The 17,405-nt window shown below is 50.0% G+C and overlaps 1 protein-coding gene across 1 annotated transcript; it reads right to left on the bottom strand.

Moving 5' to 3' along the window:
- Window positions 1-4,880: 4,880 nt before the first annotated feature.
- On the bottom strand, window positions 4,881-16,884 carry LOC121304311 (zinc transporter Slc39a7-like). Its single transcript, XM_041235377.1, has 8 exons — window positions 16,752-16,884; window positions 11,495-11,894; window positions 10,453-10,621; window positions 9,670-9,747; window positions 8,716-8,850; window positions 6,842-6,964; window positions 6,551-6,753; window positions 4,881-5,592 (listed from the first exon to the last, which is right to left on the bottom strand). Exons 2-8 carry the CDS (start codon window positions 11,888-11,890, stop codon window positions 5,341-5,343), a joined length of 1,356 nt encoding a protein of 451 aa, XP_041091311.1. The 5' UTR covers window positions 11,891-11,894; window positions 16,752-16,884; the 3' UTR covers window positions 4,881-5,340.
- Between the last annotated feature and the right edge of the window lie 521 nt (window positions 16,885-17,405).

The raw sequence follows: 17,405 nt of genomic DNA, 5'->3' as shown, positions 1-17,405 counted from the left end.
ATAAGTGATGGTTAGGGTACGGTGTGTTTCAGCTCAGGGGCTGTGTTAGATAAGTGATGGTTAGGGTACGGTGTGTTTCAGCTCAGGGGCTGTGTTAGATAAGTGATGGTTAGGGTACGGTGTGTTTCAGCTCAGGGACTGTGTTAGATAAGTGATGGTTAGGGTACGGTGTGTTTCAGCTCAGGGGCTGTGTTAGATAAGTGATGGTTAGGGTACGGTGTGTTTCAGCTCAGGGGCTGTGTTAGATAAGTGATGGTTAGGGTACGGTGTGTTTCAGCTCAGGGGCTGTGTTAGATAAGTGATGGTTAGGGTACGGTGTGTTTCAGCTCAGGGGCTGTGTTAGATAAGTGATGGTTAGGGTACGGTGTGTTTCAGCTCAGGAGCTGTGTTAGATAAGTGATGGTTAGGGTACGGTGTGTTTCAGCTCAGGGGCTGTGTTAGATAAGTGATGGTTAGGGTACGGTGTGTTTCAGCTCAGGGGCTGTGTTAGATAAGTGATGGTTAGGGTACAGTGTGTTTCAGCTCAGGGGCTGTGTTAGATAAGTGATGGTTAGGGTACGGTGTGTTTCAGCTCAGGGACTGTGTTAGATAAGTGATGGTTAGGGTACGGTGTGTTTCAGCTCAGGGGCTGTGTTAGATAAGTGATGGTTAGGGTACGGTGTGTTTCAGCTCAGGGGCTGTGTTAGATAAGTGATGGTTAGGGTATAAGTGTGGTTTCAGCTCAGGGACTGTGTTAGATAAGTGATGGTTAGGGTACGGTGTGTTTCAGCTCAGGGGCTGTGTTAGATAAGTGATGGTTAGGGTACGGTGTGTTTCAGCTCAGGGACTGTGTTAGATAAGTGATGGTTAGGGTACGGTGTGTTTCAGCTCAGGGGCTGTGTTAGATAAGTGATGGTTAGGGTACGGTGTGTTTCAGCTCAGGGACTGTGTTAGATAAGTGATGGTTAGGGTACGGTGTGTTTCAGCTCAGGGGCTGTGTTAGATAAGTGATGGTTAGGGTACGGTGTGTTTCAGCTCAGGGGCTGTGTTAGATAAGTGATGGTTAGGGTACGGTGTGTTTCAGCTCAGGGGCTGTGTTAGATAAGTGATGGTTAGGGTACGGTGTGTTTCAGCTCAGGGGCTGTGTTAGATAAGTGATGGTTAGGGTACAGTGTGTTTCAGCTCAGGGACTGTGTTAGATAAGTGATGGTTAGGGTACGGTGTGTTTCAGCTCAGGAGCTGTGTTAGATAAGTGATGGTTAGGGTACGGTGTGTTTCAGCTCAGGGGCTGTGTTAGATAAGTGATGGTTAGGGTACGGTGTGTTTCAGCTCAGGGACTGTGTTAGATAAGTGATGGTTAGGGTACGGTGTGTTTCAGCTCAGGGGCTGTGTTAGATAAGTGATGGTTAGGGTACGGTGTGTTTCAGCTCAGGGGCTGTGTTAGATAAGTGATGGTTAGGGTACAGTGTGTTTCAGCTCAGGGGCTGTGTTAGATAAGTGATGGTTAGGGTACGGTGTGTTTCAGCTCAGGGGCTGTGTTAGATAAGTGATGGTTAGGGTACGGTGTGTTTCAGCTCAGGGGCTGTGTTAGATAAGTGATGGTTAGGGTACGGTGTGTTTCAGCTCAGGGGCTGTGTTAGATAAGTGATGGTTAGGGTACGGTGTGTTTCAGCTCAGGGGCTGTGTTAGATAAGTGATGGTTAGGGTACGGTGTGTTTCAGCTCAGGGGCTGTGTTAGATAAGTGATGGTTAGGGTACGGTGTGTTTCAGCTCAGGGGCTGTGTTAGATAAGTGATGGTTAGGGTACAGTGTGTTTCAGCTCAGGGGCTGTGTTAGATAAGCTGTGTTTCAGCTCAGGGGCTGTGTTAGATAAGTGATGGTTAGGGTACAGTGTGTTTCAGCTCAGGGACTGTGTTAGATAAGTGATGGTTAGGGTACGGTGTGTTTCAGCTCAGGGACTGTGTTAGATAAGTGATGGTTAGGGTACAGTGTGTTTCAGCTCAGGGCTGTGTTAGATAAGTGATGGTTAGGGTACGGTGTGTTTCAGCTCAGGGACTGTGTTAGATAAGTGATGGTTAGGGTACGGTGTGTTTCAGCTCAGGAGCTGTGTTAGATAAGTGATGGTTAGGGTACGGTGTGTTTCAGCTCAGGGGCTGTGTTAGATAAGTGATGGTTAGGGTACAGTGTGTTTCAGCTCAGGGACTGTGTTAGATAAGTGATGGTTAGGGTACGGTGTGTTTCAGCTCAGGGGCTGTGTTAGATAAGTGATGGTTAGGGTACGGTGTGTTTCAGCTCAGGGGCTGTGTTAGATAAGTGATGGTTAGGGTACGGTGTGTTTCAGCTCAGGGGCTGTGTTAGATAAGTGATGGTTAGGGTACGGTGTGTTTCAGCTCAGGGGCTGTGTTAGATAAGTGATGGTTAGGGTACGGTGTGTTTCAGCTCAGGGACTGTGTTAGATAAGTGATGGTTAGGGTACGGTGTGTTTCAGCTCAGGGGCTGTGTTAGATAAGTGATGGTTAGGGTACAGTGTGTTTCAGCTCAGGGACTGTGTTAGATAAGTGATGGTTAGGGTACGGTGTGTTTCAGTTCAGGGACTGTGTTAGATAAGTGATGGTTAGGGTACAGTGTGTTTCAGCTCAGGGACTGTGTTAGATAAGTGATGGTTAGGGTACAGTGTGTTTCAGCTCAGGGACTGTGTTAGATAAGTGATGGTTAGGGTACGGTGTGTTTCAGCTCAGGGGCTGTGTTAGTGATGGTTTCAGCTCAGGGAGCTGTGTTAGATAAGTGATGGTTAGGGTACAGTGTGTTTCAGCTCAGGGACTGTGTTAGATAAGTGATGGTTAGGGTACAGTGTGTTTCAGCTCAGGGGCTGTGTTAGATAAGTGATGGTTAGGGTACGGTGTGTTTCAGCTCAGGGACTGTGTTAGATAAGTGATGGTTAGGGTACAGTTTCAGCTCAGGGACTGTGTTAGATAAGTGATGCTTAGGGTACAGTGTTTCAGCTCACAGCGACACTGTTAGAATTAGGGAAGCTGTTAGAAGTTAGCAGCTTGTGTGTGTGGGATCAGTTTCCTGGTTTAAGCTGAAGTTCCTGTACAGGGAGAGCTGTGTGCTGCGATGTGTTAAAGTGTACTTTTGAAGACTTTGGTTTCTTTTATATTTCTGTATTTCCATAAACTGCTGCTATTGATTACAACTTCTTGTCTGGGCTGTGCGTGTTCATAGTAATTCCTCGACCTTTACACTTGCATAATATTTTCATTGAAACTAATCAAGTTTAACAAAACTCTAGATATGTATATGTAATTTTTCCTTCACTGTATGTTTGCTATAACTATGTGTTTCTTTTGAAACTGCACATTTGAGACCCATATAAAGCAAACAAGAGGACAAGCCGGACAGGGAAGACACAGGGATTCTAGGGACTGTCGAGGTCCCCTTCTTACTTTGACCTTATCTCTGTGCTCCAATTTTAGGTTTTGAAACTCTAACTGAACTTTTTTTTTACTTGAAAAGTAATTTATTTTTAGGAGTCACAGTTCTGGAGAGAAACAGACAAAATAAAACTAATAAAACAGAAAGAAAATACTCAGCATCTATTTTTAATATAAAAGAAGAATGAGATTGGCAGCTTGGGAGTTTGTAATAATAGGTTCACACAGAAATAAAACAGCGACAACACATGCAACCGGTTTTTCACAGCAAATAAAAACACACAGAGCTGAGACTGAAATTCATTTTCCAGCACCAACAGTAAGACTGCTGGTCCCCATTAACAGTGTTAGCCAACGTTTTTAAATCTATTTTCTTACCCTTGTTCGCACTAGCAACATTAATCACTGCCCTGTCCCTGTGCTGACGATCTGTGTGTCTGCTCCCCCTGTCCCCGTGCTGAAGATCTGTGTGTCTGCTCCCCCTGTCCCCGTGCTGAAGATCTGTGTGTCTGCTCCCCCTGTCCCCGTGCTGAAGATCTGTGTGTCTGCTCCCCCTGTCCCCGTGCTGAAGATCTGTGTGTCTGCTCCCCCAGTCCCTGTGCTAAAGATCTGTGTGTCTGCTCCCCCAGTCCCTGTGCTGAAGATCAGTGTGTCTGCTCCCCCAGTCCCTGTGCTGAAGATCAGTGTGTCTGCTCCCGCAGTCCCTGTGCTGAAGATCTGTGTGTCTGCTCCCCCTGTCCCTGTGCTGAAGATCTGTATGCCTGTACGTTCAGTGTGGAATAACACACAATGCTCCAGCTGAAAGGCTGCTGCTGCTTCCTGGTAGCTGATCAGTCCATGTATTGAAGTTCAAAACTCACTCCAATGCTCTCGCCCAAGGCAAAGGTACCAGGATGCAGAAGTTTATTCACAGCGCTGCATTTGAAATAGCTGCTTAAGAACGAAAACAGGACAATAAAAGGGTGAGCGGTGGCAGTGTTAATATGGCTAATTAGAGAGAAGAGAATGGATTGAACAGCATTGGTTAGCATGCCTTTAAAATCAACTGCCTCTACACTTCTGGATGAGCTACCTACAGTATGGAATCGCAGGAGCCACTCAAACAAGCTTTGCTTCACTGTCCTCTCACCAAAACTCTCATCAACAAGAGACACCCTGCCCACCACCTATTTACTTGTAATTTGTTTACTTTACTTCTGTCTGGCTCACTTTTTAAAATGAAAGATTCTAACTTGAGTTTATGATTGAAAACATTTGTATTTGTTTATCTACCCCCTCACTCACTCTCTCCCCTGTATTTGTGCACTGACCCCCTCACTATTTGACATTACCTGAAAGTTTGTTTCATGTGTGACAATTCATGATTGAAAACATATGTACTTATGTAATAAACCCCACAAATGGAGCACCCCTTTAAAAAAAACCCCCCCCCCCCCCCCCCCCCCCCCCCCCCAACCAACCCCCCTGGACCTGCGTTCAGCACTTTCTTTGAGTGGCATAAATAAGAAACTGATAAGCATTGACCCTCATATTGAAGTTCAGTTCCCTGTTAATGCAGAGTCAATAGACATGCCACTGGGGAATGTAACCAAGTGAAAACAACACAGTAAGAGCAGGATTCCAAAACTGCAATCAGCTCGGTTTAAAAAGCTGTTTCATATGTGCAGCAGGAAACTACCAATGCAGTAAACACAGCTCAACACCCATAAGGAATATGAGCTCAGCCTTGCAATGGCAGTGTAATAGTGTAACACACACACAAGCAGTCCAATGGCATTTCTATTGACGGTCTGTTAACATGGAATTGAACCACACGTGTGCAATTGCATAGCAACTCAATACTTGCTTATGCCACTCAGAACGAAGCATTCCCCTTCTGATTTGGTCCCGTGCTGCACTGCTTCATCCCGTGCGCTAGGAGGCGCTCTCACTCGTACTCTGCGATGAGAACCATCATGGCCACCCCGAAGAGCAAGGCCAGTATCTCCAGTAAGGACTGCACTGGTTTGGAGTCGTGCAGCAGCTCGGGGATGACTGAGACCGTGGCGATGTAGATGAACCCCCCCGCGGTGAACGGCAGGATCCACGCCGTGGCTGCCTCCCCCACCCCCTCCGCCAGCAGAGAGCAGACCGTCCCCGCCACAGCGCCCACTGCTGTCAGGAGCTGGAGAGACATTGCCTGAGGGACAGGGAGACAGGGGGATCAACACAATACAATATAATACACACACTGCTGTTAGGAGCTGGACAGACATCGCCTGAGGGACAGGGTGGTCAATATAATACAATACAACGCAATAAAGACACACACTGCTGTTAGGAGCTGTAGAGACATTGCCTGAGAGACAGGGCGGTCAATATAATACAATACACACACTGCTTTCAGGAGTTGGACAGACATTGCCTGGGGATTAATACAAAGCAATACAATGATGGATTAACCCTTTCCAGTCCGATGTCAGACCCTCTCCGACATCATCAAAAAGACGTAAAGCACAGGTCTCTTGTCGGTTTTTCTCCAAAGAAAGACAAGAAAACCTTTCAATGGCCGAGTGAGAGCGATAGGAGCCGAGAAAAGCTGAAAAAAAAAAAAAGGGGGCGTATCTGAGCAATACACAGAGCCCCTGCACCACAGCGACAACACGGACACGAACAAAGGAGACAGCTGCTTCTGCATCCAGACATTTGCAGAGCTTTGAGATGTTGTAGTAATAAAATAATGACTTGGAAACGAGTGATCAGGAGAGGATTTATCAGTATGCACGTCTATAAAGAGGTGATAAATACAGCGAGCAAGGGGTGGGGCTTGGCTGGAGATGCAGTGCTGAGTGTCCTGTTGATATGCAGTGGCTTTTAAACCTGTTTTACTGTGAAAAAAATACTTTTAAACAGCGCAGGTAAAATAAACAGAGTGTGTGAAAATAAATTGGACCCGACGCGCCTGACAAGCGCTGAATAAATGGACCGCAAAGGGTTAATATAGAGCCGACTGTCCCTGTCAGAGTGCCCCCTGCTGCCAGGAGCTGGCAATTAACGCAGACACACAGAGACAGGGGAATTCATACAGTACCAGGCATGAAAACACAGACATGCACGCACACACACACACACGCTCTCTCTGGTACAGTATCTCTCACCTTTCTCTTGCTGCAGCCGCTCTGCACCAGGATGGCGAAGTCTCCGATCTCGTGCGGAACCTCGTGCAGCAGGATGGTCACCGTGGTAACCGCGCCTACCGCGGGGCTCACGAGGAACGAGGCGCCGATCGCCAGGCCATCCGTGAAGTTGTGCGTGAAATCAGCGGCCAGGTTCAGGTACCCCGAAACCTTGATTTCTGAGACTGAGGCAAACCCCAACACTGTTACTAGGAGAGACCAAGTCAAGCAGGCAAGCGCTTCAGCTAGTACCTTCAACAATTTGAGTCTCACCCGATTTCCGCTCCACTGTCTTTGAGACCGCCTCTTTCTCTTCTGCAGACGCTTTCTTCCTCTGTCTCAACCCCTCCTTCTCATCACCACTCCCCTGTTTCTCCTCCACTTTTGCGGGAGCCTCTGCAAAGATAAGGGTTGGGGCGTGGTTATATAGGGATCCTTGATCTGTGGCGCCCTGAAATTTACCTGAAAGCTAAATGAACAACATACAGTAGAGCCTCGTATCTGATTTCATTGGTTCCAGGTGTCCATCAGATATGCGACAACATCCTACCGAAATTACAAAGGTTTTTTCCAGGACGTACATGGGTATGTCATGCTGTGGCTGCACACGTCCAGGTTTTCCGTCTGTTCTAGCGGGGTTCTTCCAGTATGCGTGCTGTGTAGGTCGTGTCAATGCTGTGGAATGTTTGTGGGGGGAGGTTGGGAGTTTGTCGTGACCTTTTTATCCGATCGCATTTCACGCAAACATCCCTTGTGTCTGAGAGCAGCATTGAGAATGGAAGATACTGCAGCAAACCACTGCGATCTAATGGTGTGTGTGTATATAAGTATTTACTTTCATTTTGGTACAGTTTATTTTCAGTGTTGCTCGTTTACTTTTATTTTATACTGTTAGAATAATACCAATAACAACTAGAATGGAAGTTTCTGTGGAAACTTCATCTGTTGTAAAACGCAAGCACTGACAGTGTTTGCCTGTTCAACTGGTCGCTTAAAAGTGTAGTATAAGTGAATTCAAAGGCCATAATAAAGTTTTTTTAAAGGAATTATAAGCTGTCAAAACAGTCACGTCCATTTGACCTTGAACTAGAGGAAGTCCAAGAGATTTTTAGAAAGCTCTTAGTTGGTTTCCTATACATGTTCAATAGTAAATATGAGTATCTGCAGTATGCTTTACAAGACAGGAGACTAGGGTGTGTGAACTGTGCATCAGCTGCAGAGTCACTTACAACAACGTCTCACCCCAAATACGCAGCACAAGGAGGTTCAGTGGCGTATAACTTGCTTATTATTATTGCAAACAAAGTACATCAACATATAAGATTGACCGAGGGACGAGAAACGAGCCAGGAAGCGCAACGCTAACCGAAAGCAAGGCTTGCAAACAGATTTTTGCAGCCTGGTGCAGTACCAGATACCATGTTTTAAAATTGAAAGCACACGTTTGCTATGACGCGCTGTGGTGGGGCGGCCCGGCCCGGTGCGTATTTTGTGTCGTGTTTTATATTGGCTGCTGTGTTGTCAGATCACAGCCTACCTCTATAAAGTGCTTTGTGATGGTGGTTCACTATGAAAGGCGCTATAGAAAAATAAAGATTATCACAAGTGATATAAAGTGTATATTTGTATTTAGGCACGGGGATTGAACAATCACTCCACGTGCAAATTTAAGTGGATATTAGTATGTAAACACAGGGAACACAATTAGTTTACGTGCAGATGTACTGAGATTCCAATCGAATGAGTGATTAGCAATCGAGTCTCGGTACAGCTGCATAAAAGACGCAGCGTTTCAATCACACAGGCTTGGTGTGGATAACGGGAGACAGGAAGAGGAGAAAGAAAATAAAATTATAAATCTGTAATAGCAACTGCTCCTCGTACCGGAAGGAGCAGCGCGATATTTGTTTGGGGTTTGTCCACTGTCTATTTTGTCTGTCTCTTTATTTTGGCCAACGCAACTTTTGTTCTGTTCAGTGTTTTGTTCAACCTGTTTATTTGTTCACTCTGGTCTGACGTCACTACCAGCCAGCATATTCACACATGCGTTTCTTTCAAAACGGCACATTTCATCTGTATAATGAATATATGTGCATGGCAGAGAACTGTTTCAAAGTGCTTTAAGCGATGCTGGGGGGATGGCTTACCATGTGCGTGGGAGTGGGAGTGGGAGTGGGAGTGGCCCCCCTTGATGTGTCTCACAAACTTCTCGACCACCAGGAAAGCCACGATGCCAGCGAGCACCCACAGACCCACCGACATCAAGTGAGAATGATCACCACCTGCACAGAGAGGGGGAGAGTGCCCAATTATCATCTATTTTCATACATATGCACATCCGAAATTAATATGCATCAAAATTTGCACCACATCAATACTGGGGTCTATATAAAATATCTTAACGGGTTGGCTTCACCAGCCGACACCCTGATGAGCCTCAGCTGGAACCCCCAGATTACATCAGTGACCCCTTCCTGGCGATCCCGGGATAACCCCTAAAAACAAGTGGGTGCTACGATCAGGGGGTTGTCAGTGCTGTACCGCATTGTGTGTGCATGCAGTAGAGGTAGAAGGGCTGTATTTCGTGTGGTCCTTTGGGGAGAGAAGTTTTCTATAAATAGTTTCTGTAGTCATTTTGTCTATCATTATTGTTGGGTACAGTTTGTAAAGGATCAGGAACGTGCACAGCTGCTGTGTTTGTCATTGCTGGTAGTTTGTAAAGGATCAGGAACATGCACAGCTGCTGTGGGTAGAAGTGGAAGCTGAGAAAGTAAGTTTAGAACAGAAGGGCGGAAGCACTTTTTTTACACAGAGATTTATAAATGCATGGAATAGCCTGCCAGGTGAAGTAGCAGGATCTAAAACACTGACAACATTTTTAAAAAAAGACCAGAATCTGCGCACTATGGGAGAATGGTCTGCTTACAAGGGATGAGCCTTGGCAGACCTTTTCCAGTCTTCAAACTCTTTTTATGTTCTTTTATGAAATGAACCCGTGGCTTCTCTGGTGTATCAGATCAGGGTACAGTCTGGTAAAATAGGGTTTACCTTTTAGATTTTACTTTTGATGTTATGTTTTATTATTTATAGCTGGATCGTACCCGAGTGGGAGTGGCCGTGGTCATGTGACTCCATGTGCGAGTGGGCGTGTCCTCCCTCCTCATGGTGAGAGTGAGGCTCTGCAGGGAGAGGAGGAGAGAGAGGTAAAATCAGATTTCCCAATTTGCCTCAATACAGTCACAACTTTCTGTACTTTCACAAGCACACTGGCCAAACAACAAAAAAAAAAAAACACAGAAACCTTGTGACCCCACTCCCAGTGTGTGTGTCTGTGGGACAGGGCCCTGTTCTCAGTGTCTTAGTGTGTTTGCAGCAGTGTCTGAGGGGTGAGGGGCATAGTACTCACGCAGTGCATGGGGGGTGAGGGGCACCGTACTCACGCAGTGCCTGGGGGGGTGAGGGGTGCAGTACTCACGCAGTGCCTGGGGGGTGAGGGGCGCAGTACTCACGCAGTGCCTGGGGGGTGAGGGGTGCAGTACTCACGCAGTGCCTGGGGGGTGAGGGGTGCAGTACTCACGCAGTGCCTGGGGGGTGAGGGGTGCAGTACTCACGCAGTGCCTGGGGGGTGAGGGGTGCAGTACTCACGCAGTGCCTGGGGGGTGAGGGGTGCAGTACTCACGCAGTGCCTGGGGGGTGAGGGGCGCAGTACTCACGCAGTGCCTGGGGGGTGAGGGGCGCAGTACTCACGCAGTGCTGGGGGGTGAGGGGCGCAGTACTCACGCAGTGCCTGCGGGGGTGAGGGGCGCAGTACTCACGCAGTGCATGGGGGATGAGGGGCGCAGTACTCACGCAGTGCCTGCGGGGGTGAGGGGCGCAGTACTCACGCAGTGCATGGGGGATGAGGTGCAGGAAGGCGTCCCCCAGCAACCCCCCGGAGGCGAAGCTCAGCAGCACTTTCAGCAGGCTCTGGTGCTGGGAGGTGTTGGACTCCACTGGGATGAGGAAGAGGATGAGGAAGGGGGCCGCACTGATCAGCAGGGTCGCGCCCACAGCCTGGGGGAGAGAGGGTGAACCACGGCTTTATTAGGGTTACTATTACAGTCAAAACAAAAAGCAAAAATATATACAGTAGGTTCAAAAATTAACAGTCATAAGATGACAAAACTCCTAGATCTTTTTCATCGATTCCTACTTCAATTTCAGTATCTCCCATATGGTATTTATAATGCACAGTTTTATTGCCTGCGTGCAGTACCTTACACTTTTCTATATTAAATGTAATTTGCCATGTGTCTGCCCAGTTCTGAATGCTGTCTAGATCACTTTGAATTTCCTCCTACTTGTGTCGTCTGAAAATTTAACAAGTTTGCATACTGTACTAGAATCTAAGTCATTAATGTAGATTAGGAATAGCAGAGGACCTAATACTGATCCCTGTGGTACACCACTGGTTACCACACTCCATTCTGAGGTTTCTCCTCTAATCAGTACTTTCTGTTTTCTACATGTTAACCACTCTCTAAGCATTCATGCGTTTCCTTAAATCCCTACTGTGTTCAGTTTGAGAATTCATCTTTTATGCGGGACTGTCAAAAGCTTTCTGGAAATCTAAATAAACCATGTCACATGCTTTGCAATTATCCATTATCGATGTTGCATCCTCAAAAAAAAATCAAGCAAGTTAGTTAGACACGATAGGCTGTCAATGCCTGTGGGCAGTCAGTAACGCACTGTTGAATGAAGACGGACTTTAATTCCTCACGATCTGTAGCTCTCATATAGATTTATACACAGAAGAAAGCGTTCTTAATTTGTCACAGAGGCTGAGCCAGCACTGCGAGGTGCGTTGAGCCGAGGCAAGCACTCATATCCAGAATACTTAGCAATACAATGTGTTTGCAGACACACACACACACTCAGCCCTACCTGTGTCCACAGTTGGAAAGTGTTTGGTTTCTCCCTCGGTGGCGTTGCACTGATGTGCTCCTCTTGGCTCTTGGCTCCGTGCGAGTGGCCGTGCTGCGAGGCTGCCTCCGCTGCCTCGTACAGCGGCAGGTTGGCCTCGGCGCTCCACTTGCTGGCCCCTCCGTGGTGCGCGTGGCCACAGTCATGCCCGTGGCCCCCGTGGGAGTGAGCGTGCCCGTGCTCGTGGCCCCCGTGGGAGTGAGCGTGCCCGTGCTCGTGGCCCCCGTGGGAGTGAGCGTGCCCGTGCTCGTGGGAGTGAGCGTGCCCGTGAGCACATGTCAGCTGCACCATCACAGCGCACACCACCAGCGTGGCCAAACACAAGCTCCTAGTCTTGCGAGAGACAGTGGCAGACATTTTCCTACGGGGTGGAATTGGAATACATTCTGTATTATTATTATTATTATTATTATTATTATTATTATTGGTTGTAAAGAGGATATCTTACACACAGCACTCTTAAAACAAAACATGTATTTATTTGTTGGAAAAATGTAAAATATGCCCCAAGCAATTTTGTTTCATTAAATATTTCCAGCAATTCGTCGAATCGAGTTCACGTACATGACTTGGTCTAAATGGCACCTGAGGAGATTTTGGATGGGAGTCTAAACTGCCATTAAGTAGCACATAAATCAACCAGCTGGTCGTGGGAATTATACACTTAAAACACTGTACCTATAATTGAGAACTTACACAGAGCACAGCGGCACAGGCTAGAGCCGGAGCGAATGAACCGAGCAGAGACGCAGAGCACAGCGGCACAGGCTGGAGCCGGAGCGAATGAACCGAGCAGAGACGCAGAGCACAGGGGCACAGGCTAGAGCCGGAGCGAATGAACCGAGCAGAGACGCAGAGCACAGCGGCACAGGCTAGAGCCACAGCGAATGAACCGAGCAGAGACGCAGAGCACAGCGGCACAGGCTAGAGCCACAGCGAATGAACCGAGCAGAGACGCAGAGCACAGGGGCACAGGCTAGAGCCACAGCGAATGAACCGAGCAGAGACGCAGAGCACAGCGGCACAGGCTAGAGCCACAGCGAATGAACCGAGCAGAGACGCAGAGCACAGGGGCACAGGCTAGAGCCACAGCGAATGAACCGAGCAGAGACGCAGAGCACAGCGGCACAGGCTAGAGCCACAGCGAATGAACCGAGCAGAGACGCAGAGCACAGGGGCACAGGCTAGAGCCACAGCGAATGAACCGAGCAGAGACGCAGAGCACAGCGGCACAGGCTAGAGCCACAGCGAATGAACCGAGCAGAGACGCAGAGCACAGCGGCACAGGCTAGAGCCACAGCGAATGAACCGAGCAGAGACGCAGAGCACAGCGGCACAGGCTAGAGCCACAGCGAATGAACCGAGCAGAGACGCAGAGCACAGCGGCACAGGCTAGAGCCACAGCGAATGAACCGAGCAGAGACGCAGAGCACAGCGGCACAGGCTAGAGCCACAGCGAATGAACCGAGCAGAGACGCAGAGCACAGCGGCACAGGCTAGAGCCACAGCGAATGAACCGAGCAGAGACGCAGAGCACAGCGGCACAGGCTGGAGCCACAGCGAATGAACCGAGCAGAGACGCAGAGCACAGCGGCACAGGCTAGAGCCACAGCGAATGAACCGAGCAGAGACGCAGAGCACAGCGGCACAGGCTAGAGCCACAGCGAATGAACCGAGCAGAGACGCAGAGCACAGCGGCACAGGCTGGAGCCACAGCGAATGAACCGAGCAGAGACGCAGAGCACAGCGGCACAGGCTAGAGCCACAGCGAATGAACCGAGCAGAGACGCAGAGCACAGCGGCACAGGCTAGAGCCACAGCGAATGAACCGAGCAGAGACGCAGAGCACAGCGGCACAGGCTAGAGCCACAGCGAATGAACCGAGCAGAGACGCAGAGCACAGCGGCACAGGCTAGAGCCACAGCGAATGAACCGAGCAGAGACGCAGAGCACAGGGGCACAGGCTAGAGCCACAGCGAATGAACCGAGCAGAGACGCAGAGCACAGGGGCACAGGCTAGAGCCACAGCGAATGAACCGAGCAGAGACGCAGAGCACAGGGGCACAGGCTAGAGCCACAGCGAATGAACCGAGCAGAGACGCAGAGCACAGCGGCACAGGCTAGAGCCACAGCGAATGAACCGAGCAGAGACGCAGAGCACAGCGGCACAGGCTAGAGCCACAGCGAATGAACCGAGCAGAGACGCAGAGCACAGCGGCACAGGCTAGAGCCACAGCGAATGAACCGAGCAGAGACGCAGAGCACAGCGGCACAGGCTAGAGCCACAGCGAATGAACCGAGCAGAGACGCAGAGCACAGCGGCACAGGCTAGAGCCACAGCGAATGAACCGAGCAGAGACGCAGAGCACAGCGGCACAGGCGCAGAGAGCCTAGACAGCGAATGAACCGAGCAGAGACGCAGAGCACAGGGGCACAGGCTGGAGCCACAGCGAATGAACCGAGCAGAGACGCAGAGCACAGCGGCACAGGCTGGAGCCGGAGCGAATGAACCGAGCAGAGACGCAGAGCACAGCGGCACAGGCTAGAGCCACAGCGAATGAACCGAGCAGAGACGCAGAGCACAGCGGCACAGGCTAGAGCCACAGCGAATGAACCGAGCAGAGACGCAGAGCACAGGGGCACAGGCTAGAGCCACAGCGAATGAACCGAGCAGAGACGCAGAGCACAGGGGCACAGGCTAGAGCCACAGCGAATGAACCGAGCAGAGACGCAGAGCACAGGGGCACAGGCTAGAGCCACAGCGAATGAACCGAGCAGAGACGCAGAGCACAGGGGCACAGGCTAGAGCCACAGCGAATGAACCGAGCAGAGACGCAGAGCACAGGGGCACAGGCTGGAGCGCACAGCGAATGAACCGAGCAGAGACGCAGAGCACAGGGGCACAGGCTAGAGCCACAGCGAATGAACCGAGCAGAGACGCAGAGCACAGCGGCACAGGCTAGAGCCACAGCGAATGAACCGAGCAGAGACGCAGAGCACAGCGGCACAGGCTAGAGCCACAGCGAATGAACCGAGCAGAGACGCAGAGCACAGCGGCACAGGCTAGAGCCACAGCGAATGAACCGAGCAGAGACGCAGAGCACAGGGGCACAGGCTAGAGCCACAGCGAATGAACCGAGCAGAGACGCAGAGCACAGGGGCACAGGCTAGAGCCGGAGCGAATGAACCGAGCAGAGACGCAGAGCACAGGGGCACAGGCTGGAGCCGGAGCGAATGAACCGAGCAGAGACGCAGAGCACAGCGGCACAGGCTGGAGCCGGAGCGAATGAACCGAGCAGAGACGCAGAGCACAGGGGCACAGGCTAGAGCCGGAGCGAATGAACCGAGCAGAGACGCAGAGCACAGCGGCACAGGCTAGAGCCGGAGCGAATGAACCGAGCAGAGACGCAGAGCACAGCGGCACAGGCTAGAGCCACAGCGAATGAACCGAGCAGAGACGCAGAGCACAGGGGCACAGGCTAGAGCCGGAGCGAATGAACCGAGCAGAGACGCAGAGCACAGGGGCACAGGCTGGAGCCGGAGCGAATGAACCGAGCAGAGACGCAGAGCACAGGGGCACAGGCTGGAGCCGGAGCGAATGAACCGAGCAGAGACGCAGAGCACAGCGGCACAGGCTAGAGCCACAGCGAATGAACCGAGCAGAGACGCAGAGCACAGCGGCACAGGCTAGAGCCACAGCGAACGAACCGAGCAGAGACGCAGAGCACAGCGGCACAGGCTAGAGCCGGAGCGAATGAACCGAGCAGAGACGCAGAGCACAGCGGCACAGGCTGGAGCCACAGCGAATGAACCGAGCAGAGACGCAGAGCACAGCGGCACAGGCTGGAGCCGGAGCGAATGAACCGAGCAGAGACGCAGAGCACAGCGGCACAGGCTAGAGCCGGAGCGAATGAACCGAGCAGAGACGCAGAGCACAGCGGCACAGGCTAGAGCCACAGCGAATGAACCGAGCAGAGACGCAGAGCACAGCGGCACAGGCTAGAGCCACAGCGAATGAACCGAGCAGAGACGCAGAGCACAGCGGCACAGGCTAGAGCCACAGCGAATGAACCGAGCAGAGACGCAGAGCACAGGGGCACAGGCTAGAGCCACAGCGAATGAACCGAGCAGAGACGCAGAGCACAGCGGCACAGGCTAGAGCCACAGCGAATGAACCGAGCAGAGACGCAGAGCACAGCGGCACAGGCTAGAGCCACAGCGAATGAACCGAGCAGAGACGCAGAGCACAGCGGCACAGGCTAGAGCCACAGCGAATGAACCGAGCAGAGACGCAGAGCACAGCGGCACAGGCTAGAGCCGGAGCGAATGAACCGAGCAGAGACGCAGAGCACAGGGGCACAGGCTAGAGCCACAGCGAATGAACCGAGCAGAGACGCAGAGCACAGCGGCACAGGCTAGAGCCACAGCGAATGAACCGAGCAGAGACGCAGAGCACAGCGGCACAGGCTAGAGCCGGAGCGAATGAACCGAGCAGAGACGCAGAGCACAGGGGCACAGGCTGGAGCCGGAGCGAATGAACCGAGCAGAGACGCAGAGCACAGCGGCACAGGCTGGAGCCGGAGCGAATGAACCGAGCAGAGACGCAGAGCACAGCGGCACAGGCTGGAGCCGGAGCGAATGAACCGAGCAGAGACGCAGAGCACAGCGGCACAGGCTGGAGCCGGAGTGAATGAACCGAGCAGAGACGCAGAGCACAGCACAGACGTTGCATGGGGAGAAACATTTGCTCTATCGGAATAAGAGTTCTTCTGTATATCATGCATTCCAGCTGTTAAAGTCAGCGGATGTAATGAGGACTGTTTGGGTTATTAGGTTAATTGTTATTTTATAAGAATAAAACGTACAGTGTTTAAAATCTCTGTAATATTTTCAAAACGCATTTCAAAAAAAAAACCGCGCCGCCTTTATAAACACAGTGTAACTGTAATTGTGTACAGTTATTCTATTACTGCATTATCCGCAGCGCAGCATGAACGCAAGACTTAATTTAATATTTACACTTGGAGTGACGCATTTCATACAAAACATGTTCCTTACACTAGCTGCAGTCGGTTAAACATACCTGCGTTTTTAATTTACAGTGTACCGATTATTTCTCATTCATTTGTATTGGGAGACACGAAACGCGATATACAAGCTACTTTTGTTTTGGGTAAATTACAAAAACGCAGGGCCACATTTAAATGCAATAACTTACCAAGTTCGCCCTCGCCTCGTCTCTGGTAATCTGCGCTAAATGATGTTTAATCTGTTTATTGTTTCCTAATCTTTCCTTCCACTCACTCTGCTTTTTGCAGCACACAACAGACGTGGCAAACAAACACAGCAACTCTCGCGTGGTTTGCCAGCTCGGCTCATTCCCCCATTCAAAGCGGGGTTAAGATATCGCGAGAGTTTCTGGGGACGGTGTTTTCTTTTGGGAAAGCCCGATGGGATGCGGATGTGGGGCGGAAGTTAATTCACTGGCCCGCTTTGCACAGCCCCTGACAAAAATGGCGCTGGCAATTATTTTTTTTTTAAATAAAGCTGTTGTTTTATTGTCTGCTGCTAGGTGGCGCCAATATTCTGCACTTTCAGTTTGCTTTGTCATGAATGGCAGGCTTCAATGCATGGCAATGTTAAAAACAATTTTTTATTATTTTTAACCTATTCTGTGTTAATACTCCTGCGTTTGATTGATGGATTGATAGAATGAGTTTGATTGATGTACTGAGTTTGATTGATAGAATGAGTTTGATTGATGTACTGAGTTTGATTGATATACTGAGTTTGATTGATATATATAGTTTGATTGATAGAATGAGTTTGACTGATACAGAGTTTGATTGATTCATAGTTTGATTGATAGAAT

Source organism: Polyodon spathula, chromosome 37 (assembly GCF_017654505.1).
Source record: "Polyodon spathula isolate WHYD16114869_AA chromosome 37, ASM1765450v1, whole genome shotgun sequence".
NCBI lineage: Eukaryota > Metazoa > Chordata > Actinopteri > Acipenseriformes > Polyodontidae > Polyodon > Polyodon spathula.
This window is presented reverse-complemented; position numbering and strand designations above follow the sequence as displayed.

Excerpts from the sequence above, each read along its gene's own strand:
- LOC121304311 (XM_041235377.1), bottom strand. The coding sequence starts at position 11,890 with ATGTCTGCCACTGTCTCTCGCAAGACTAGGAGCTTGTGTTTGGCCACG. Across the intron at positions 6,965-8,715 it reads CTCCCACTCCCACGCACATG|AGGCTCCCGCAAAAGTGGAG; the intron begins GTAAGCCATCCC and ends TTATCTTTGCAG. Across the intron at positions 5,593-6,550 it reads GCGGCTGCAGCAAGAGAAAG|GCAATGTCTCTCCAGCTCCT; the intron begins GTGAGAGATACT and ends CCTGTCCCTCAG.